The 24,856-nt window shown below is 46.1% G+C and overlaps 4 protein-coding genes across 4 annotated transcripts; 2 read left to right on the top strand and 2 right to left on the bottom strand. All coding sequences in view use genetic code 12, as the record gives it.

The window, feature by feature from the left end:
* Nucleotides 1–71: 71 nt before the first annotated feature.
* CXQ85_005263 (uncharacterized protein) lies at nucleotides 72–13,532 on the bottom strand (the record flags this gene model as incomplete). The annotated part of the gene is made up of 2 exons (XM_025488862.1): nucleotides 72–8,628; nucleotides 8,668–13,532. The coding sequence occupies 2 exons, from the start codon at nucleotides 13,530–13,532 to the stop codon at nucleotides 72–74; spliced, it is 13,422 nt and encodes a 4,473-aa protein (XP_025343629.1).
* A 1,951-nt stretch (nucleotides 13,533–15,483) lies between these two features.
* Nucleotides 15,484–15,954, top strand: CXQ85_005262 (uncharacterized protein; the record flags this gene model as incomplete). The annotated part of the gene is made up of 1 exon (XM_025488861.1): nucleotides 15,484–15,954. One exon carries the CDS (start codon nucleotides 15,484–15,486, stop codon nucleotides 15,952–15,954), a length of 471 nt encoding a protein of 156 aa, XP_025343628.1.
* Nucleotides 15,955–16,882: 928 nt separating this feature from the next.
* On the bottom strand, nucleotides 16,883–17,944 carry CXQ85_005261 (MDR family NADP-dependent oxidoreductase; the record flags this gene model as incomplete). Its single annotated transcript, XM_025488860.1, has 1 exon — nucleotides 16,883–17,944. The coding sequence occupies one exon, from the start codon at nucleotides 17,942–17,944 to the stop codon at nucleotides 16,883–16,885; it is 1,062 nt and encodes a 353-aa protein (XP_025343627.1).
* Nucleotides 17,945–22,862: 4,918 nt separating this feature from the next.
* Nucleotides 22,863–24,698, top strand: CXQ85_005260 (uncharacterized protein; the record flags this gene model as incomplete). Its single annotated transcript, XM_025488859.1, has 1 exon — nucleotides 22,863–24,698. The coding sequence occupies one exon, from the start codon at nucleotides 22,863–22,865 to the stop codon at nucleotides 24,696–24,698; it is 1,836 nt and encodes a 611-aa protein (XP_025343626.1).
* Nucleotides 24,699–24,856: the final 158 nt, after the last annotated feature.

The following is a 24,856-nucleotide window of genomic DNA, read 5'->3' as shown; positions in this document are numbered from 1 at the left end:
TTCACGTTGGACTAACTTTTCCACACCAGTTTATATCTCTATAGTATATTAACTATCAACAATTAATTAATCTAAACGAACATCATCATGATGGAAGCAATGAAAAGAAGGAAGGGGCTTCCACTTAATCCAGAAGCACTGTCGTTGTAAGTGCTAACTGTTGGGACGGTATCTTTAGCTTCAGAAGATGAGCTAGTGATGGTTGTCTTGAATCTCAACGAAGTAGACACGAAGTTGGACTCGTCAGACTTGTGTCCGTGTCCTTCAGGTTGACCAGCGCCGTTAGCGTTGCCAGAACCTTCAACGGTTTCTGAGCCTGGAACGTTATTATTTCCAGCGTCAACAGCGTTGTCAGCATTGCCTGAGGTTCCAGCGTTACCAGAATCTTCAGCATTTTCTGAACCTTGAACGTTTGCTGAACCTTGAGCGTTTTCTGAACCTTCAATGTTTTCAGAACCAGAATTACCAGCGTTACCAGCATTACCAGCATTACCATCTCCAGCAGCTCCATTTCCTTGAGAAGAGCCTGGAGAAGCAGTTTGGACTGGTGAATTACCAGCTGTAGTCATACCATCTTGACCTTCAACAGTGTTTGCTGCTTGGCCATTGCCAGGAGATACTCCAGGCTTACCACCTTGCAACCCATTGCCATTGTGGCCTTCACCGTTTCCAGAATCAACGCCAGAACCAGAACCAGAACCAGAACCAGAACCAGAACCAGAACCAGAACCAGAACCAGAACCAGAACCAGAACCAGAACCAGAACCAGAACCAGAACCAGAATCAGAATCAGAATCAGCACCAGAGCCAGAGCCATTTTCAGAACCATTTTCAGAACCAGAGCCTGGACCGTTATTAGAAGCGTTATTAGAACCATTTTCAGCACCATTTCCAGTACCATTTCCAGTACCATTTCCAGTACCATTTCCAGTACCACTTCCAGAGCCGTTTCCAGAGTTAGAACCGTTTCCAGAGTTAGAGCCAGTGCCAGCATTATGGGTATTTTCTGGCTCCAAGGCTGTAGTTACTGGACTAGCATTACCTGGACGTTCTTCATCTGAGCCAGGAGCTTCAGTTGGCAAGGATCCATCACTATGACCATTGACGTCATTTGGCGATGGCTTCTCTTGTCCTTGTCCACCAGAAGCAGTGCTAACTGGGGTATCATGCTGGTGAGGGCCACTCAAAGTATGTGTCAACGTTTCAATTGGAGTTTCCAAAGCACCATCATCAACACTCTGTGTACTAGAGACACCAGCAGCAACGGTTGATGAAACAACGTCAGGCGTACCATCTGTAGTAAAGTTCAAAGAAGAAGTTGGCATGCCTGAGTCAGCAGATTCGTCGATCAAACTGGAGGAAGAAGTAACAACAGCATCGCTCAATTCAGTAGTCGAAGAAACAGTGGAAGATGAACCTTCAGGCGATGCGCTAGCAGAAGTAAACAAAGACAGCGAAGAAACGACACCATCCTTAGGCGATTCAACTGGGGCCAGGGAAGAAGTTGGCTCAGCAGAAACAATAGGTTCCATGGAAGTCACAAAATCGTCAGATACCAGGGAAGCAGGGAATGCCAGGGAAGCAGGGAATGCCAGGGAAACAGGTAAAGCCAGGGACTCAGTAGAAACCACGGACTCAGTAGAAACCACGGACTCAGTAGAAACCACGGACTCAGTAGAAACCAAAACTGGCTCTTCAGACGAGTAAAGCTCAGAAGGTGTAACTGGAGCAGAACTCTGAGGAACCTCAATTGAAGAGGTCTCTGGAACAGAAGAAACAACGACATCCACACTTGTAAGCAAAGGTTCAGTCATGGACTCGAACAGCGAAGAAGAAGCTTCAGCACTGGTATTGGTATAGTGCCATGAAGACTTGAACGAAGGAACAAGGACCAGGTCGAAAGTGGAAGTAAACGTAGTAAATGAGCCATCTGTGGTAGTAACGATAACAACGCCAGACTCAACTTCCTCGCTCCCAGAAACAGTTCTGGTTGTAGTGTAAGTAGATCTCGTCAAGTGTGGAAGCTCTTCAGAACTGGAATAAGGAACGGACGAAACAGCAGCTTCGGAACTGCTCTGAATATCACTTGAAGAAGCTGAAGGTTTAGGGAACATAGACGTAGTGGTGATAAAGGAATCGTTCTCCTTAGTCACAATGACCACACCAGATTCGCTTTCGTAATCTCCATTGTCGCCATTTCTAGTCGTCGTAAAAGTAGATCTTGTCAAATGAGGGAACATCGAAGTCTGTGTTGTGAATTCTCCTTCGTTATCTGTGACAACCACAATACCAGAGTCAACCATTTCTCCTCCCATACTGTCAGTAACAGTCGTGGTGAAAGTAGAAATACCAACATGTGGGTACATCGAAGTAATAGTAGTAAAGTCTTCATCAGTAGCACTCACAATAACCACACCAGAATCAGTGCTCCACGAACCGTCAGTACCTTCTGAAGAAGTAGTGAAGGTCACAGTTCCAACATGAGGGAACATAGAAGTAGTGGTCAAGAACTCTCCGTCGCTTTCAGTAACGATGATGACTCCAGAATCAGTAGCCTCAGCTCCTGAACTGTCTGTCTGGGTAGTAGTGAAAGTCTGTCTTCCAACATGAGGGAACATGGAAGTTGTCGTGGTGAAGGAACCATCTGTGGCTGTCACGATAACCACGCCAGAGTCAGTACTTGCAGAACCCAAATCGTCAGTTCCAGTAGTGGTGAAAGTGGATCTTCCTAAGTGAGGGAACATCGAAGTTGTAGTTATCACAGTATCGTCAGACATGGTCACAATGATCACACCAGAATCGGTCTGCCATGAATCGTTGGCATCAACTGAAGAAGTAGTGAACGTCGTTCTTCCCAAGATAGGAGCCAGGGAAGATAAAGAAGAGGCTTCAACGGAAGAGCTTGGTTCTTCTGAAACGAAAGCGGAGGATGATTCTGCCAAAGCAGGGAACATGGAAGTGGTAGTTGTGAAAGTACCATTTGAAGCAGTAACGATCTTAATACCAGACTGGGTCTCAAGCGCTCCATTTTTATCAGCAACCGTAGTAGTGAAAGTCACAGTTCCCAAGTGTGGGAACATGGTAGTTGTAGTAGTCAAAGAATCATCAGTTGCAGTCACAATTATAACACCAGAATCAGTTTGCCAGTTACCATCTGCACCAACAGAGGAAGTGGTAAACGTAGTTCTGCCAGTATCAAGATGAACAGAGCTGCTTTCCAAAGCCAGGCTCTCAGTAACATAAGAGCTTTCAGATTCGGTGGTATTGCTGTAAGCGGAAGAAGAAACAACATCAGAAACATCAGTAACCATCGAACTGCTCTCGGCTTGGCTGGTCAATTCAGCCAGCGAAGAAAGTGGTTCCAGAGGACGTGGGAACATCGAGGTAGTGGTGGTAAAGGTATCATTCCAAGCAGTCACAATGACGACACCAGAGTCAGTTGCCAAATGTCCATCCTCGTCAGTAGCGGTAGTAGTAAACGTAGTACGTCCCAAACGAGGGAACATCGAAGTGGTAGTAACAAAGTCATCACCCGAAGCAGTCACAATTACTACTCCAGAATCTGTTCCAACTTGACCTTCTTCGTCAGTAGCAGTAGTAGTGAAGGTGCTTCTTCCGACATGGGGGAACACAGAAGTGGTGGTAACGAAAGTATCGTCAGAAGCGGTCACAATGACAACACCAGAGTCTGTCTTTTCATCGCCAGAACTATCAGTTCCAGTAGTAGTGAAAGTCAGTCTTCCAGTATGTGGGAACATCGAAGTAGTAGTAACAAAACCATCATCAGATCCAGTGACAATTACCACTCCAGAGTCAGTACTTTCTTCGCCCAAGCTATCAGCACTAGTGGTTGTGAAAGTCAGTCTTCCAATATGAGGGAACATCAGGGTAGTAGTAACAAATGAGCCATCCGAACCAGTAACGATTACAACGCCAGAGTCGGTTTGTTCATCACCATCAGAAGCAACTGAAGTGGTGGTAAAAGTAGAACGTCCTAAACGAGGGAACATGGATGTAGTTGTAACGAACTCGCCATCTGAACCAGTAACAATCACCACTCCCGAATCGGTTCCAACTTCACCAGCTTCGTCAGTTGCAGTAGTAGTGAAAGTTGATCTACCGATATGTGGGAACATGGATGTGGTGGTTGCAAAAGAACCATTCGTAGCAGTAACAATAACCACACCAGAATCAGTCTGTAACGAATCGTCTGTACCAACAGATGTAGTAGTAAATGTAGATCTGCCCAAATGAGGGAACATGGAGGTCTCTGTGGTGTAAACTCCATCAGAAACAGTTACCAAGACAATACCAGAATCAGTCTGGACAGATCCATCATCTGCAGTTGCAGTTGTAGTAAACGTCGAAAGAGTCATATGAGGGAACATAGAAGTAGTGGTGAAAACCTGGTCGTCTTGTTCTGTCACAATGATAACTCCAGAATTAACTTCGACATCTCCAGACTGGTCAGTAGCCGTAGTAGTAAACGTTGTTCTTCCAAACTGAGGGAACATAGAAGTAGTAGTCACAAACGAACCATCCAGAGCTTTGACTTCAACAACACCAGAAGCAGTAACTGTGCTTCCCATATCATCAGTCTCGGTAGTAGTAAAGGTAGTTCTGCCAATACGTGGGAACATAGAAGTGGTTGTTGTAAATGTATCATCAACAGCAGTAACAATTACAATACCAGAATCAGTAGCAGTCTCACCCCACAAGTCAGTTGAAGTGGTAGTGAAGGTTGAAACACCAACATGAGGGAACATCGAAGTTTCGGTAGTAAACGTTTCATCAGATCCAGTCACTGCAATAACACCAGACTCTGTTTGCCAGGAACCGTCAGAGGCTTCCCAAGAAGTAGTAAAAGTGGTTCTTCCAACCCTAGGGAACATCGAAGTAGTAGTTGCAAAAGTTCCATCAGTAGCAGTAACAATCACTACTCCTGAATCAGTTCCTACCTCTCCTTCGTCGTTTGTAGCAGTAGTTGTAAAGGTACTTCTGCCAATATGAGGGAACATCGAAGTCAACGTAGTAAACTCATCATCTGAAGCAGTCACGATTACAACTCCAGAATCCGTCTTTTCCTCTCCAGAATCATCAGTGGCAGTGGTAGTAAAAGTGCTGACGCCCACACGAGGGAACAAGGAAGTAGTAGTGTAGAACGTATCACCAGAAGCAGTCACTTCCACAATACCAGAATCAGTCTGCCAAGAGTCGTCCAGTCCAACAGAAGAAGTAGTAAATGTCCATCTGCCCAAGCGTGGGTACATAGAAGTGGTAGTGATGAAAGAATCATCAGTGGCAGTAACAATGACAACGCCTGAATCAACAGCTTCTTTGCCTAAAGCATCTGTTCCTGTAGTGGTGAAGGTAGAACGTCCAATATGAGGGAACATAGAAGTGACAGTAGTAAAGTCGTCCTCAGTAGCTGTAATATACTCAATTCCAGAATCAACAACTTCGTTACCAGCGCTATCAGTTGCAGTAGTAGTAAAAGTCCGTCTTCCAGCATGAGGAAACATGGAAGTCATGGTAGTAAATGTATCATTATCAGCAGTGACAATAACGACGCCAGAGTCAGTGTCGGTTCCACCAAAGCCATTTTCCACAGTAGTTGTGAATGTCGTTCTTCCGACCTGAGGGAATGTGGAAGTCGTAGTAGCAAAGGTATCGTCTTCGTTGGTGACAATGACAACTCCAGATTCAACATCCTCCTCGCCTTGACTATTAGTTCTAGTAGTGGTGTAGGTCGATCTCGTCAAGTGAGGGAACATGGAAGTACCAGTAGTAAAAGAACCGTCAGAAGCAGTAACAAAGATAACACCAGAGTCAGTCACATCTTCTCCCAAGTCGTTCTTCGAAGTAGTAGTGAACGTGGTTCTTCCTAAGTGTGGGAACATAGAAGTGGTAGTGTAGAAGGTATCGTTATTAGCTGTCACAATGACAATGCCAGAGTCTGTCTGTTCTTCTCCCAAACTGTCAGCAGCGGTTGTGGTGAATGTAGATGTTCCTAAGTGTGGGAACATGGAGGTTGTAGTAGCAAATTCACCATCAGAGCCTGTAACAATCACAACTCCAGAATCAGTTGACCAGGTACCATCGGAATCCTCAGAAGAAGTAGTAAAAGTCGATCTGCCCAAGTGTGGGAACATGGAAGTTGATGTAGTAAAGGAACCGTCGCTAGCAGTCACAACGACAATACCTGAATCAGTACTTTCATCACCAGCACTATCCGTAGCAGTAGTGGTAAAGGTAGAAACACCAACATGAGGGAACATAGACGTTCTAGTGACAAACGTCTCATCTGAAGTTTCCACAATAATCACACCAGATTCCGTCTTGAGGTCATCCAAATCTCCAGTAGTAGTGGTGAAGGTAGATGTTCCAACACGAGGGAACATTGAAGTCATAGTAGTGAAAGTATCATCTGAACCAGTGACAATTACCACGCCAGAATCGGTTCCAACTTGGCCAGCTTCGTCGGTTGCAGTAGTAGTAAATGTCGAACGACCCACATGAGGGAACATAGATGTCGTAGTAATAAAATCACCATCAGATTCTGTAACAATTACTACTCCAGAGTCAGTACTTTCTTCGCCCAAGCTATCAGCACTGGTGGTTGTGAAAGTGCTTCTTCCAATATGAGGGAACATAGAAGTAGTTGTAACAAATTCGTCATCTGAACCAGTAACAATTACCACTCCAGAGTCGGTCTTTTCAGAACCATCTTCATCGGTAGCAGTGGTAGTGAAAGTTGATCTCCCAACGTGAGGGAACATAGAAGTAGTTGTCACAAATGAGCCATTCGAACCAGTAACGATTACCACTCCTGAATCAGTCTGTTCAGAACCATCGGAAGCAGCCGAAGTAGTAGTAAATGTTGATCTTCCAATATGTGGGAACATAGAAGTAGTAGTAGCAAATTCGTCATCCGAACCGGTAACAATTACTACTCCAGAGTCGGTTTGTTCAGAACCGTCAGAAGCAACTGAAGTGGTAGTGAAAGTCGACCTACCAATATGAGGGAACATGGAAGTAGTGGTAACGAATTCACCATCGGAAACTGTAACTATCTCAACACCAGATTCAGTAACAACACCATCTGTACCAAGCGACTCAGTAGTAAATGTTCTTCTACCCAAGTGAGGGAACATGGAAGTCGTGGTTGCAAAAGTATCATTGGTAGCAGTAACAGCGACAATACCTGAGTTGGTCTGCCAAACACCATGTGAATCAGTAGAAGAAGTGGTGAAGGTAGATACACCCAAATGTGGGAACATGGATGTTTCTGTAGTGAAGATATCATCTGTTGCAGTCACAAGAACCACACCAGAGTCAGTGTGCCACAGACCGTCTGAATCCATTGAAGAAGTCGTGAAAGTGGACCTTCCTAAGTGAGGGAACATGGAAGTTGTAGTTATGAACTCTCCATCAGACTCTGTGACAAAAACGATACCCGAATCAGTTCTTTCGTCTCCCTGGCTATCAGTCAGTGTAGTAGTGAAGGTGGATCCGCCAACGTGAGGGAACATAGAAGTAGTTGTCAAAAATTCACCGTCACTTCCAGTAACAATAATGACTCCAGAATCCGTAGCCTCTGCTCCTGAACTGTCTGTTTGTGTAGTAGTGAAAGTAGACCGTCCAAGATGGGGGAACATAGACGTAGTTGTAGCAAAGGTTCCGTCAGAAGCTGTTACAATCACGACACCAGAATCAGTTACCTCCTCTCCCACACTGTCTGTCTCCGTAGTAGTGAAAGTAGACCGTCCAAGATGAGGAAACATAGAAGTGGTGGTAAGGAAAGTATCGTCAGAAGCGGTCACAATGACAACACCAGAGTCAGTCATTTCCAGTCCCAGACTGTCCGTCTCGGTAGTTGTAAATGTACTTCTTCCAATATGAGGGAACATGGAAGTTGTAGTTTCAAATTCACCATCGGAGCCTGTGACGATAATGACACCAGAATCAGTCTTTTCATCTCCAGAACTATCCGTCTCGGTAGTTGTAAAAGTTACTCTGCCTTCACGAGGGAACATCGAAGTAGTAGTTGTAAATTCTCCATCAGACTCTGTAACTATAACTACCCCAGAATCAGTAGCTTCATTACCCGAGCTATCCGTGTCGGTAGTTGTGAATGTGCTTCTTCCAATGTGAGGGAACATAGAAGTGGTTGTAGCGAAAGAACCATCGGATCCTCCTGTAACAATAATCACACCAGAATCAGTGACTTCGTTACCCAAAGTGTCAGTCTCAGTGGTCGTGAACGTCACTCTACCTTCACGAGGGAACATGGAAGTTGTAGTCAAGAAAGAACCATCAGACTCAGTGACAATCACCACTCCAGAATCAGTAGCTTCAGCTCCAGCACTATCAGTGTCAGTGGTGGTAAACGTAGATCTACCCAAATGTGGGAACATCGTGGTAGTGGTAACATATTCACCATCTGACTCAGTAACGATGATAACTCCAGAATCAGTGAGCTCCTCACCCAGGCTGTCTGTTGCAGTGGTGGTGAAAGTAGTCCTTCCCAAGTGTGGGAACATCGAAGTTGTAGTCATAAATTCACCATCTGATTCAGTGACAATAACGATACCTGAGTCGGTAATTTCATCTCCCAGATCTTCAGTGCTTGTGGTAGTAAAGGTTGAGACTCCTATGTGGGGGAACATTGAAGTGGTGGTCATAAACTCACCGTCGGATTCCGTAACAATCACCACTCCAGACTCTGTAGACTCTTCTCCAAGGGTATTAGCACTGGTTGTGGTAAACGTCGAGCGACCAATATGTGGGAACATAGATGTGGTAGTAATAAAATCACCATCAGATTCTGTGACAATTACCACTCCAGAGTCAGTACTTTCTTCACCAGCTTCGTCAGTGGCAGTAGTAGTGAAAGTCAGTCTTCCAATATGTGGGAACATAGAAGTGGTAGTAACAAACTCGTCATCTGAACCAGTCACAATTACTACTCCCGAATCTGTCTGTTCAGAACCATCAGAAGCAGCTGAAGTGGTAGTAAACGTCGATCTTCCAATATGAGGGAACATCAGGGTAGTAGTAACAAATGTATCATCAGATCCAGTGACAATTATCACTCCAGAGTCGGTTTGTTCATCGCCAGCACTGTCCGTTTCAGTAGTAGTAAAGGTAATTCTGCCAACTTGAGGGAACATGGAGGTTGTAGTAATAAAATCACCATCGGTTTCAGTAACAATGACAATGCCTGACTTCGTGGCTTCCTCTCCCAGGCTATCCGTATCAGTTGTAGTGAAAGTGGATCTGCCCAAATGTGGGAACATTGAAGTAGTAGTAAGGAATTCACCGTCAGACTCAGTGACAATCACAACGCCAGAATCAATAATCTCTTCACCCAGACTCATCACATCAGTAGTAGTAAACGTACTTCTTCCAACACGAGGAAACATGGAAGTCGTGGTAATAAAAGTATCATCAGAAGCTGTGACTATAACGACTCCAGAATCGGTCACCTCTCCTCCCAAACTTCCTTCAACACTGGTTGTGGTAAAAGTAGACCTTCCAAGATGAGGGAACATAGACGTAGTGGTGAGGAAAGTATCGTCAGAAGCTGTCACAATGACGACACCAGAGTCTGTCTTTTCCAGTCCCAGGGTATCTGTCTCAGTGGTAGTAAACGTACTTCTTCCCAAACGTGGGAACATTGAAGTAGTAGTGGTGAACTCTCCGTCCGACTCTGTAACTATCACAATACCTGAATCAGTAGCTTCTTCGCCGGAAATACCTGAACTGGTTGTGGTGAAGGTGGACCTACCAACATGTGGAAACAAAGAAGTAGTGGTGAAAAAGGTATCGTCAGACTTTGAAACAATGACCACGCCAGAATCAGTTTGCTCGTTTCCAGATGAATCAGTCTCGGTAGAAGTAAAAGTCGATCTGCCTAAGTGTGGGAACATCGAGGTTGTAGTAGTGAACTCTCCATCTGAACCAGTAACGATAACAACACCCGAGTCAGTACTTTCCACTCCCAGACCATCAGTCTCAGTTGTTGTGAATGTACTTCTGCCAATGTGAGGGAACATCGAAGTAGTGGTAAAGAAATCACCATCTGATTCTGTCACAATTATCACTCCTGAGTCTGTAGCTTCCTCCCCGAGACTGTCTGTTTCAGTGGTGGTAAAAGTAGACCGTCCAATGTGAGGAAACATGGAAGTAGTTGTTGTGAACACACCATCTGATTCAGTGACAATCACGACTCCAGAGTCGGTAGCTTCAACGCCAGAACCATCAGTTTCGGTAGTAGTGAAGGTTGACCTACCCAAATGAGGAAACATCGAGGTCGTGGTAGCAAACTCGCCGTCCGACTCGGTAACAATAATTACTCCAGAGTTGGTACTTTCTTCGCCCAAGCTATCAGCACTGGTGGTTGTAAAAGTCAGTCTTCCAATATGAGGGAACATCAGGGTAGTAGTAACAAATGAGCCATCCGAACTAGTAACAATCACCACACCAGAATCTGTCTTTTCATCGCCAGAACTGTCAGTTCCAGTAGTTGTAAAGGTGCTTCTTCCAAGATGAGGGAACATAGTAGTGGTAGTAAAGAATTCACCATCAGTCTCAGTAACAATTACTACTCCAGAGTCAGTTACCTCTTCTCCCAAACCGTCTGTGTCTGTAGTGGTAAAAGTGCTTCTGCCAAGGTGAGGAAACATCGACGTTGTAGTAACAAAAGAACCATCTGACTCAGTGACAATTACAACTCCAGAATCGGTAGCCTCGACACCAGAATTATCTGTCTCGGTAGTGGTAAAAGTGCTTCTTCCAAGATGAGGAAACATCGACGTTGTAGTAACAAAAGAACCATCTGACTCAGTAACTATGACAACTCCAGAATCGGTAGCTTCGGCTCCGGAACCATCAGTATCAGTTGTGGTAAACGTTGATCTACCCAAATGTGGAAACATCGAAGTTGTGGTTACAAACTCACCGTCAGTTTCGGTAACGATAATAACGCCAGAATCTGTAACCTCTTCACCTAAACCATCTGTGTCTGTTGTCGTGAAGGTTGTTCTCCCAAGGTGAGGAAACATGGAAGTAGTGGTAAAGAACTCACCATCGGTTTCCGTAACAATTACTACTCCAGAATCTGTAACTTCTTCTCCCAAACCATCCGTTGCTGTAGTAGTAAAAGTGGACCTTCCAAGATGGGGAAACATTGAAGTAGTTGTGATAAACTCACCATCGGATGCTGTCACAATAAGTACTCCAGAATCAGTGCTTTCCTCTCCTTGATCGTCAGAGCTCGTTGTGGTAAAGGTACTTCTTCCCAAGTGTGGGAACATAGAAGTCAACGTAGTAAAATCATCGTCTGAGCCAGTCACAATCACAACACCAGAATCAGTAACCTCTTCTCCAGACTCTTCAGTGGAAGTAGTGGTAAAAGTGCTTCTGCCCACACGAGGAAACATAGAAGTAGTTGTGGTGAAGCTGCCATCTGAAGCTGTCACAATGACAACACCTGAATCGGTTTCCCAGGAATTACCAGAACCAACTGAAGACGTGGTAAATGTAGATCTGCCAATATGGGGGAACATCGAGGTTTCAGTAGCAAAGACACCATCAGAAGCAGTAACAATGACAACACCAGAATCCGTCTGCTCAGAGCCATCAGGACCAACTGAAGTAGTGGTAAATGTGGAAGTACCCAAGTGAGGGAACTGGGAAGTAATGGTAGTGAAAGTACCATCAGAGGCAGTCACCACGATAATACCAGAATCAGTCTGAACCTCTCCCAGGTCATCAGTAGCAGTGGTTGTGTAAGTGTAGCTTGTCAAATGAGGGAAGGTGGTGGTTTTGGTTGTCCAAGCACCATCTTCAGAAGTCACCACAACGACGCCAGAGTCAACAACCCACGAATCTTCCACTTGAGACGAGAAGGTGGTAGTGTAAGTTGTAGCATAAGAAGTGGGAAGTGCAACGATAACAGTTCCAGAACCGTCTGGGCCTGTTGGTAAAGTGGTGGTCAAGGTTTCCGTACCAGTCCAAGTGGACGTCAAAGTAGAGTACGAAATTGGAGGCTCCACCACAACAGTCCATGGATCATCCTCTGAACCCGTTAAAGTCTCTGTTCTGGTGTACGTGCCAGTCCAACTGGAAGTCAAGGTGGTGTAGGAAATTGGAATCTGAATAAGAATGAGTCCAGGGTCATCGTCAAGTCCACTAACTGTCTTTGTCTTGGTGTAGTCTCCAGTCCAAGCAGATGTTGTTGTAGATAATGGAGTAGGCACAATAACCACAATAGTCTCTGTTCCACCTTCTTCTCCATGAAGAGTTCTGGTAAATGTCTCAGTGACTGGAGCAATCTCTGTAATGGTGGTTCTTGGAGAGGGTACGAAAACAATCTCATGAGCAGTCTTTCCAACATCACCAGGGTAAGTGTCAGTTCGAGTCGTTAAGCCTGTCCAAGTTTGAGTAAAAGTAACGGTAGGAGAAGGTACTTCAACAACCTCCACCACGGTTCCATCGTAAGTTACCGTCAGTGTCCTGGTCTCTGTGACGTCGCCAGTAACTGTATAAGAAGACATGCTGGTTGGAACAGCCACCACTATAGTCTGGTATTCTGAATTGAATGGAAGTGAAATAGTCAGAGCCTTGGAGCCATCAAAAGTGGAGGTGATAGTGGTAAACAGAGCAGGCTCTTCAACCAACTCAGTGCCGCCAATGGTAGTAGTACGAGCTGTTGAACCTAAGTAACTTCTGGTTGTAGTGAATTCAGCTCCAGAAGACGTGGTATAATCCCATGGAATAGTCACCCTCTTGACTGGAGTATGAGCCATGGTGGTGACAGTAGTAACAGGCGTTTTCACATCTCCTCTGACGGTAGTGGAAGAAGTCTCAGGAACAGGACAGTCTTCATGAAAGACCTTCTTTTGCACAGCTCTATAGGAGTGCTTGGAAACATCAAAAGTCTGTCCAGATGGCGAGGTACCTTGAAACCAGATCAACGATCTTCCATAATCATTGAACCAAACAACCTTATATGGATAATACTCGCCTTTCTGAAGGTTAAGAATACTTGCCTTTTCAATTGTTTTTTCCGATCCCGGTTCATTTACCAACTTGAATAATTCACGGTCTCCAACACTGGACTTAGGGTCCTCACAACAATCCCTTTCAGCACCCATCTGTACCATAACACCATTAATGGTCTTGATACGGAATTCGTATGGACCTGTTTCTTCAGCTTTGAAGAAACCTTCGAAAACCATAGTAAAGTTAGCCCTATGCATATGAACGCCAAACAAATCACCCATTTCGTTGCCTTCAGCGGGTACTCCAAAAATAATAACAGGCACTTCTGGTGTGAATTCGTAAGCTCCACCTTTGGCATAGTCGCCTTCAAAAAAGCCTGGTTTGTAACCAGCGCCAGATCCTCGAGTATAATTAAAGAAAGAGACATCCATACCGCCAGACTTGACGGTGGTGTCAAAGTGACAACCCTGTAAGGTAACAGAGGCTGCCACTATGCTTATGAAATAGTAGAAACTCCACAACATAGCTGAAGGGTGAAGTCGACGTAGCAGAGACCGCTGAACATTATATATGAAAAGCCTGTAAACGTTTCTCAACTGATGGCCTTCCAAATATTAAGAAGCATGGAAGATCTATTTCATCGGCTTCGGAGTTGCCTGATCTCGGTTATGCATCTGAAGTTGACGAAATGTATGGACTATTTCATTGCAAAGCGTGTTTTAGTTGGGATATTTCAGGTGAAATTTGAACAGAACAAGACTTATAAAAATGCCCTTTGGTTACAATATTCAAAAACCCTTCGAAGCCCCTACCACCACCTTTACCCAGCGAAACCTCCATTTTTCGTAATGTTCTATTATCACCATGTTAACCGCGCATGAGTCGTACTACTCGTGTGATGGCCATCATCGTACTACAACACGAAAACGGTGGAAAAAAGGAAGAACAATATTATATTCTATGGAAAGACAAAGACGAGGGTGATTTGGGTATCTACTAATTTTTTGGCTCTTTTTCCTCCATAGGCTTACGTTTGTTATATGAATAAACCTCTTGATGCTCATGTTACAGTACAACTTAAGAGCATGCGGCTCTCATGATACGGCTGGACTAGGGAAGATGAAATTTGCAGGAAAGAAGGTTGATGGGGTCCAAGAGCGGTCAGTTCTGTTATTGGCTAACTTTTTCTGTGTCGTCTACTCTGGGGAGTGACCGTCTTGGAGTGAAATACTGGTAGATCTGGCACTGGTCCAATGAAGACGACAGTAATTTCAGATAATAATTTGATGGAGATCGGAGCTTCGTTTAGCTCTGGGAACGAGAGAACCTGACTTGATATGAAAATGTTAAAGATCGTTTGGTAATAACCAACCTACCTATTCACCTGCTACAATAATCCAAATGGTTTCCTGGCTTTTGCAAACCTACTACGTTCTGTTCAGATGAAATTTGCAAATTTTACAAGACAAGTGAAAAACTTGCTTTCTGTTCCATCTTTTTAGATGGCCCATTTCCCACCATCAGCTGATGGCACATCTTGAATTTTAACACAACCATCATCTTTGCTCTCGCCATAATTATAATTCTAAAGAACCAGCAAACTCCATCAACTCATCCTCTAACCCGCCCAACCTTCTTCCCCCTCCTTCCACACTCTACCCATTTCTCATTCAAGTGATGAGCCCGCCTTACAACTCAAACCACCAACCCCCATAAGCTTGACGGCCCACTTTGTCATTGCTCACATGAAAACCAAGTGTTTCCCGAACTTCTCCGAAAAAAATAAGTATCTTAGGGGTCCGACCCATCGTGCCATAAGTTACTGGTTTCCAAGAATAGAAACCATGGTGATGCGATTTTGACGCATAACAGCCCCTAAATGAACGGAATACCAGAGAAGATCTCACCAACACAGGATGACATTGTGGGGCGTGGGACCCTGGGGTGATCAGATTGTGGGTTACATGTTTCATGGTGCCATGGGTCGATTCTGGGAAGGAAGACTGGGGAGTCTGAGAAGCCACAGACAAAGTACCTCTACTAGACCACATAGACAGCCCAAAAGCCCCAAAACGTAGATTTCACCAACTTAAGCCCATTCCAATCCAGTTTCATGGGTTACGTGATGGTGCACCGAACCTTATTTGGTATTTTGCAGCCATTCGCACAATGGGTGGTGTGAGGCCCTGGCATTAGTGGATTATCTGTTTTTGGGCCAAACCCAGTTGAATTCGGTCAATTTGTAGATCTGTCGTTCCATCCTCGGCTTTGTTCGGCTTGCAAGGTGGCTCTTCCGAAACCCAAAAAGCAACAATACTAGAACGTATGTTTGAAGGAACCAGAGATTGCTAGTTACATCGCCGATCTTGGGTGAGTTCCAGATACTCCCCAGCTAACATTCTGAATAGCTTAAATAGGACCCTTTCTGCCTTCTTTTTTTTTTCTTTTGTATTATCCATTATCATATCAATCACAATGAAGTTGCTTACCACTCTTACCCTCGCCGGAATCGCCTCTGCTGCCCTTCCAGACAAGTCCAAGACCTTCATCTTCTCGTACCCCCACCACACCTACACGAAGACTCTTTACGGTGAAAAGGCAGAGCATCTTACCACTACCCATATGACTATTGCTCGTCCTCACCACACCCACACCAAGACCTTCTTCACTTGGATGGGTAACGGTGCTGCTCCTACTGATGCTGAAGACGTCCCACAGGATGAAGACGCTGAGCCTGAGCAGCCTGAGGAGAAGCCTGAGGAGGAACAGAAGCCTGAGCCTACTGGAGAGGCTCCAGCTGAAGACGAAAAGCCACCAGTTGAGTCTAAGGCTCCAGAGGAGTCTGCTAAGGCTGACCACCCACCTGTCGCTTCTATCTTTGAGGGCGGCGCTGCTGCCGCTGGCGTTGGCGCTGGAGGTTTGGCTGTTGCTTTGTTGCTTCTTTAAGTAAGTAAGTAGCTGCCTTCGGTATCGTCTTGGCTTGCCAGGACGATTGGTCGCTCTGATTTTTAGTACTATTTTAATATACCTTTTTTCAACACTCCAGCCGTAACAATCTATTTTAGGCTCTATATTCTGCTTTTAAAATGATATCGGCTCTTTGGAAGCCCGGTAGTTTGGGTGGTGGCTTTTTAGAGGCTTGCTTTGCAGCCTAAGCCATCCATGGTATGACGATTGCTGCCTCTTTTTCTGTAAAAGAACAATAAAAAAAATTGAAGCCACATCTACATATTATCATTGAATTGCTTTTGGACAATGGAGTTTAATTCTTACTGCCCATCAGTCCACTCTCGGTAAGAGCCTTCCTCGGTAGTAGAGGGTACCACTTACTGACCAAACCTTCAACGAGTCCCAAGTAGATGACCCAAGGGCTTTTTTTTTCAATAATAGGTGTATTTATAACTTTACTAATGGCTTTTTTACTTCAAAAAGACAGAAGGTTGGATTGGGAGATTCTCTGGGCTTCTGTGTTGGTAGTAATTCTTCAGAAAACGGTAAATAGGCCATTTTTCACGCTAGAAGCCTCAAATTGGCTCAAATCAACAAGGTAGCTTTTTTAGCCCACAAGGTTTACCCTGGTTTCACTTTTATTAAAAAATACCTTTTTTTCGATTTATTGGCGTAGTTTACAGTTTTCCAGTACTGATGAGACCATGCAGATTTTGTGGCTTTTTACATTTTTCGCAGCCATTCTGGAAACTCTCTATTTCCCCAATAACCATAAAAAATGCAAAATACACTAAAAAAACAAAAAAAAACAAGGTAAATTCACTTCCAGCTTCCAATTACACCCCATAATCGCCTTCCCCTCCTCGTCTACACTTTCTTCTATCATATTGTATCATATTCTTATATTTTATAGTTCATAAGTTCATTAGGCGATCTTGGTCACCAACTTACCGAGAGGCTTCTCGTCGGTGAACAATCTGTTCCAGACCTTTGGCACGTCAGTGAATGGCTTGTCGGAAAGATCCTCCAAGGAGACACCCTCGGTGGACTTGATCTTGCCTTCCTTCAAAGCACCAGAGATAGCCTGCACGGCCTGAGGAATCTTGTCCTTGAAGTCAAACACAATGAAACCCTGGACGGTGAGTCTGTTGGAGATGACCTGGAACCAGTTGTTGACTCTGGCCTTGGAGGTGTCGTTGTAACCAGCGATGGCACCACAAGCAATAACACGGCCCCAGCCCTTGACGTGGGACAAGGAGAAGTCCAAGATCTCACCACCGACGTTGTCAAAGTAGATATCAACGAAATCTGGGCCGATCTTCTCAGACAACTTCTTCTTCCAGCCCTCTTCCTTGTAGTTGGCACAGTAGTCAGCACCAATGGACTCGACCCACTTACACTTGTCGTCGCTACCAGCAATACCAAACACCTTAGAAGCCTTAAAGACGTGCTTGGCAAGCTGGACAGCCATGGAACCGGTAGCACCAGAAGCAGCAGAAATAAGCACAGTCTGGCCTTCCTTGATGTGGCCAACCTCAGTCAAACCGAAGAAAGCAGTCAAACCAGTCATACCCAAAGAAGCCAAGTAAAGAGGCAATGGGAGACCCAAAGAAGTGTCGACCTTATTGGCAATGGCCTGTTCGTGGACGACAATCTGCTTGGCCCAGCCCAAAAGACCCACAACCACATCGCCCTTGCTGTACTTGGAAGACTTAGAAGCAATCACCTCACCCAAGCCCAAAGACTCCACAATGGCACCTTTCTGCACTGGTGGATGGTAAGAACGCTTTGGGTCCTGGTCAGCACGGATCCACGTTCTCTGGGTAGGGTCGTTGGAGAGGTACTGGACACTGACCAACACATGGCCCTCTGGAACGTCGTCTTCAGTAGGCGTGTGCTTTTCCAACTTGAAGGTGGAGGAAGGCTCGTCCCAATTGAAGTTGACGACGCTGGTTGGAGGGTTTTCAAGGGTGATTTTCTCAGACATGGTAGTGAAATGTGATTTTTTGGATGAATTGGAGGTGGAATGGTTGGCGATCTTGGCTGCTAAATAGTGGCTGCTAAAGGCTGGGGACTGCACACAAGGGGCCCATCCACCACTCCACAAAACGAGGTGCAACTCGGTACCGGTGGCTAAAAGTACCTTTTCAGCCCGAGAGTGAACTTTCCGCGAACTTTCCGGCGGACCTCTCCCATAGTTAAACTTGCTGCTTACTAAGACCACTTACCAAGAAACAATAGTTGATCGAATTCGAAGGCAGTGGAAAATAAAGGGGCCCATGCTGGAGATGAAAAGTACGGTTTACGGGTTACTCAGGGCGCCAAACCCGCATTGGGTGCAAAAAAAAAAGGAGAGAAAAAAATGGAACCCAAGAGATGCTGAAAAAAAGAGCCTTACATGAAACCACCAATTATTGCTATTGCTCTGGGGCAGAGGAAACAGTGGATGGTGAAATGAGGGTTACTGACAATTCAGATAAATTTGTTCGTTTTTCTTCACCGTTATGAACTTGCGGCTGCAATGTCATCGAACGGCGCCAGGGCTCAGCTGTAGGGTATTTTTGTTGAAGTCCGAGGAAGCAGAGCATGCTTAGTAATGGAGGCTCGGAACGCTGAACCACCGTGGCCCCGTCCAAGGTGAAACAGGCGAGGTGGATTCCTGGGTTGCTGTAACATAGAGTAATTGTAAGTTCTTGTTTAAATGTTTGTGTTACATCACCGGTGGTACTGATGGTTGGTGGTTCGTGGACTGGTGGTACATAACCATAGACCAACGGGTTGCGCCTGTTTACGGTTACTTCTAAGACAATTGATCAATAGAGGTCGGTTTGGACCCTTCTTGGGACGCTGGGGAAACGGCGGTGCCCAATCAGTAGAAGCTTTTCGAACGTTTGGGCTCCAAACAGCGTACAGCCTTCACGGCTTCCATTCGCCGTAGTAAGCGCCTTGCAGATGTCTATGTAGGGTTGCACGTTTAGATCATCACCGAAGAATGGAGAAGACAGATGGGCCCTGGTCTCCAGGCTGGAGGATATCTGCTGTTGTTTGGTAGTTGGTGGATTTTTGGTGGCCCTGAGAGGTCTACTCTTTGAGGTCTGTTTTGTTGAGGTTGGTTGAGGTATGCTCTAGTGGAATTGGCCAGGAGAGGTTGGAGGAAGAATAAGCGAGAAAAGAAAGGCTATGGAAGCGTATCGAACGATTCGTGGGTTGGGTTGCTATGGGCTATGGGGTTACACAAGCGGTGATACCTTAAACCCGCACAGGCTTTGGTGGTACGAATACAATAGGGAGAGCCTGGTAATGGTGAGGAAATGACGGTTTGGATGGGAAAGAGGGGAGTTTGAACGGCTGACAGGTTTCCCCAGACTTTGGAGGCCGGTAGGTGGAGTTTGACAGTGGTGGGTGGGAAGGATTGAGGAGGTCTTTTAGAGTATAGTGTTGGCTGGCTATGAGTGTCTGCGTCGACTAAAAGACCGTTGTTGATCGATGAGGGGCTTTTTAGCTGGGTAGGCTGGATAATGGACAAGGAAGGTAGCCAGATTTTGAATACTACCTGCTACCTCTGACGCATGAACCCGATAAGCTTCGTCGAACCCATACTTGGCACCCCAAGCTTGCCGTACTACGTCTGACTACCCAATTCGAATGTTCAGTCATAAAGAATGTCTTCATGCTTATCGTTCACCTCTTGATCTAGGCTTACCTCCCCTCTTTTCCTTCTCCTCAGTGGACTACTAGCATAAAGTCTCCCAACCGCTTCTCTTGAGTGATAGTTGTCTGCTTCCACTAAGAACTACTTTTCCACTTCTCAGAACGTCTCCACCTGGAATCAATGGCTGATCTGAGATCAACAAAGCTGTTTGAGGAATGTATACCTCTTCCTTATCAACCACCGAGAAGCTCTTGGTACACTTCTCTCTACTCCACTCACAAGCCTCTAGATCCTATGGCCAGAAGAGGTTAAGCCAATGATTGGTCTTGCTAGTTTGGCGACTGCTGTATTCAAAGCCACATAGAAGTGCCGTTGGTGCAAGAATTTGAAGAGTAGTACCCGTAGTGGTTTCCATCAGTACACTTCACTGAACGTAGAAAGAGGAAAGCAGGAGAGAGGGATACTACAAATGATTCTAGAGTAGAGAACAACTCAAGAGAACAACCTTTGGATACGGTTTGGCCTAGCTTAGCCATCTTGACAATCCAGCGAAGTGCCATCAAACTGGGCTTTCAAACCACTACCTAGTCTTTTCAAACAACCCACCTAGACGACCAGAGGTAAAAGTAAACCATTAAGACCAGTAGATCCACCCACCAGAGCCTCTATCAACGGTATATCACGAACAGAAACCAGTATACTTCTGATTCTCACCAGCCAATCACATCACCGTATAGAAGCCACCACAAGTAGCCACCACAAGCAGCCAGCACCGCCAGTACCATCAATAGTTTCACTTAAACAGCTCTCCCAAACCACCCTACCTCTACTTACCCACCTCAACACTTACAACCTTCCACACTCCCTAGTAACTTCCACTTCTAGACTCAACCTCCATCCTCTATCCACCCTTAATCCACAAAAACACCAATAAAGTCCCACAAAACACTAAACCCACTCCCTATTCCTATCTCCGAAAAGCCACAATTTAGACACCCCATCTAATCACGAACACCCCCAGCACCCCCAGCCAAGACAGTCCAGCTGTCAAAAACCACAACCAAAACGTCACGTCACTCACCGTTGGACCCCTGATCGGAGTCAAAACACAGCTAAAAAAGACAACTTCTCCCAAAAAAGACCAATCTCCAAAAGACAAAGTCAAGAACGCAAAACACGAAAAATCACAAAACCACGCAAAAACCGTCTCAGCCACCACTTCCCCTATACATCCCACCAAACACCAAAAGACCAAAAACCACAAGACCAACAACCAGACAAAGAACCAAAACGCCGTTCCTGAGTATACTACTATCTTGTATGTCTGGCAGAAGACTTACATTCACGCCCGCGACCGTCACTGTGTCCAACTTCCTTTATGCTGGCGAGGCTGAACCGCCTCAGTGGGAGTGGCTGACCCAGGCGGTGCTGACTGGAAAGAGGCTGTAGGAGACGAGAAATGGAGGGCGTTGGGGTGTAAGGAGAAAAGGAAGTGACTGGTTCAGGTTCTGGTTCTGCTCTGACTTCTAACCTTGACTTCTGATTTCTGGCACTGGTGGCTGCGAAAAATGCCTTCCTGGCACTGCCCTCCACAATGTACATAAATAGACTTTCCATGAATGTGTGCCTTGATTTAGACAATGACGTAGGGGCAAGACGAGGCTTGGTTGGGGGTTCCATGGTTCTCTGGCGGTTCCTGGTGCTTTTGCGGTCGTGTGGGACGATTCAAGGGCCCTGGTTGGCTCAAAGCCAGTGAAAAGCCACTAGACACGGATCCATGCCATGCAGAAAGGCTCTCGAGGCGGAGGCACCGTGTAGCCCTAGGGCCTAGGGCCCTAGGGCCCTCCTAGGCAGTCACAGATTCACCTCAACCTTCGTCGGCCAGTACGGCTGCTACTCAACATGACCTTCTGCATCACCACTTATTCCTGGCATCATCCCCTCTACCCAAGCATTTCCCTGGGCTTTAATGTGTGGAACTCCGCCCACACACTTCGTAGTGACTGTCCAGGACCCTGGTTTTGTGCCCGTTGCTCGTCGCCGGTGTGCTTAGTGGTCCATGGCACACTGGGCTGAAGCCACCACCAGCCTGCAACACGAAAGTGAAGAAAAGGAAAAAGCACCGAAGAAGGATCCGACGTCCAGTAGATCCAGAAACACCTCTGTAGCTGCTACGTAGACATCTACCCAGACTCTTACGTAGCTTCCCCAGTGTGCCCAAATAGGCTCCAAACTGGATTCCTTGTTCTCCTCTCCCTCTGCCTCCCTTCTCTTTGTTTGTTGATGGTCCAGGAACGTAACGCAGCCGCTCCCATCTTTCGTGTCACAGAGCCTCCATACCTGGCCTCTCCAAAGCCACTCGCCATATCTACCTGCTCTACCTACTACCCTCCCTATTACAGCCTCGGCGTCATTCACCGACACTAGTCAAAACATAAGATAACCGCCCGGCACACCCCGACATACCCGTGCCCAACTAGCCAGATCAGCTTTGTGTTACGTCATGTGGGGGATGTAGCAAACTAACAGTAGCTACCGCACGGCGATCAACGCCAACAATACCCAGATAAGCTACAGCACCACAGATCCAAGCATATAGTTAGACTTCCTCAGATGCTCTAATTGGACCTGCTGGGTCGCTCGAGGCAAAACCCCTGCTGCTTGCTTGCTGGACCTCATGCAAAGCGGTAGTTACACAGCTACAACTGAGACACTGGACGACGAGGAAAAAGCATGGCAAACGGACAAAAACAGCAAGAAAGCGCCGAGGAAAAACCTTGTTTCGTCACAAGACCAGGTAGAAAGTCCAAAAGTCATCATTTTATCTTTAAGTAGAGTTTGTAGTCCACTTGCAGCCTCCCTCCCTACATAGTGACTCGGCCCATCAGATCTGCTGGACTGGCAAGTTGCTATGGCACCTTCCACACCACCAACACTAGTACCATCTTCTTCACCTCCCACCCCGTTTTCCCGCTTCTCCTCTTCCCAAACCCTGTCTTTTCAGGCTTTTTCGTTCCCTGTAGGAGCTCTTTTGTCCTTAGTACCTTGTGCGCTACGCTCAGCCTTGCTCGCATAAGCCCCAGCAGTATATATCTACCTCACCTCGCTGCCACTTCTGCTTCTTGTCTTTTGCTATCCAACATATTCTCTGCCTTACCCTAAGGCATATACTATCCAGACTATCCAAAGATATCCAATCCATCTCCACTTTCCTTCCTTCTGGCATCCCTCAGATTCGCAGCCATCAACACTCATGGACGAAAAACCCATCATCTTCAACCCTCACATGGCCCTCCCGAGGCGCTACCGCCGAGTAGCTGCTTTGCTGGTGATAGCGTTTGTGTGTATAGCGCTTCTGGTGCTCCATACGCTTTTCAAGCCAATTCCACAGAGCCACTTCACCAACGATGCCTTTAGAATGCACCAGCGCAGTACTTTCCAGCCCAGAACGCCTGCTACGGCTTTGTATGACTATATCAAAAGACGCCTGGCTGCGTCGCATAACCCTGACTTTGTCCATCCGCTAGGAAACGCCGAAGGCATCTACTTTCACTGGGACGACTGGGTCGACTTGCTGGCAGGCGACTCTGTTTTGCATCGTTTCCGTGAACGCTATCCGCTGGGGACGTGCAATCGCCATGTGGATAGACTTGCGTCTGTGGACGCTTACTTTATGGAAACTTACCATACCAAGGTGCTTCGAAGCATGGCGTACCTCTATTGCATCAAGGATGTGCCCAGACGCGTTCTAGCTACCACCGACCAAGGCTATATCGAGGTTCCTGTGGTGGAAAAGAAACGTGTGGGTTCGGAAAACCTTCTGAGAGACGTGCCCAAGAACCAGCTTGTCCTGGCCATGGAGGAGACGAAACAGTTGGACTTGCCTATGGACGAGCCATCGCTGCTTCTACGTGCTATTCCTTATAAACAAATGCAGAAGAATGTTGGCGTGAGCGCCAAGGACTTCATTTTCGAGCCCGAGGTCGAGATCTTTGCCCTTAAAGAGCGTCTTAACGAGAATAGAATCCTGGATCTGGACTTGGAGTACTTGGAGTTTTTAGAGTTTGCCAATGTCGCTGCCGATACTCAGCCTTGTTTCTTTAAGTATCCATGGATCTTTAGCGATCTCGTGGCTCGCCGTTCCCACCACCTTTACTTCCCATTCTTCAAACGGTACATCTCCAACCGTGAACGCCAGAGCATTTTGCAGCATATCATTAGAGCATGGTTCGAGTTTGCCGAAACTGAGAATGTGGCTTCCTGGGTCAACTATGGCTCCCTTTTAGGCTGGGCCTACAACGGCGTCAACATGCCTTGGGACACAGATATCGATGTCCAGCTCCCCATTGTCCAGCTCGACCGTCTTTCCAGAAAATACAACAACACCCTCATTTTAGAGAACCCAAGAGACGGCAATGCTGCTTATTTATTTGAGGTGTCCCCTACCTACGTGAAACAGGGTAATAGCAAGAACTTCATCGATGCTCGTTTCATCGACATCAACCTGGGGCTTTACATTGATATCAGTGCCTTGTCCCATACAAACGACGTGCCTCCACCAGCAGTTTACGAGTCCAATAACGATATGACCAAGCTTAAAACCATGGCTGTGCATTGTAAGCACTGGAACTGGCACCGTCTTGACGAGCTTCTCCCTCTCAGACATACCTACTTCGAAGGCCTGCCAATCTACATTCCCAAGAATGTGCTGTCGCTTTTGGGCAAGAAGTACGGTAAGACTTCCTACACCACCAAACTTACGTTCAAAGACCACGAATACAGAAAGGATCTCGCCATGTGGGTTCCTAAAAATGAGTGCAAGCCTCTGGAGAAGGATTTTGACCCTTCACAGCCTCGTGAGTCCTGGTACAAGTCCTGCGGCAGGCTGTGGCTTCTTGATGAGTATAACATGATCACTCCTTACGTTCAGAGGCACGAAGAGCTCAATTACAACGTTGACGAGTATGTGGACTACGATCCACTGGCAATGGAGCAGCTTCCTCTTCTCCGCAAGGATGCATGGGATTACTACGATGATATCCTCAAGAAGAAGGTCGACAACGAAGATTGGTACGCAGGGGAAAACTAATAAGCATATCTGTAAGTAGTTATTACAGTTCACATCATAATACATACTTGGGAAGGATACAAGAAGTAGTGCCTAGGCGGCCACGGAAGTACCCAGATTTGGATTGTAGAAGTAATAGTAACAGAAGACCTAAAGCGATGTCCACATTGAAGAAAGTC

The sequence above is a fragment of the Candidozyma haemuli genome, assembly GCF_002926055.2.
Source record: "Candidozyma haemuli strain B11899 chromosome Unknown I_2014730914, whole genome shotgun sequence".
In the NCBI taxonomy this organism is placed as follows: domain Eukaryota; kingdom Fungi; phylum Ascomycota; class Pichiomycetes; order Serinales; family Metschnikowiaceae; genus Candidozyma; species Candidozyma haemuli.
The sequence above is the reverse complement of the archived record's forward strand: the minus strand, read 5'-3'. Positions and strand labels throughout refer to the sequence as shown.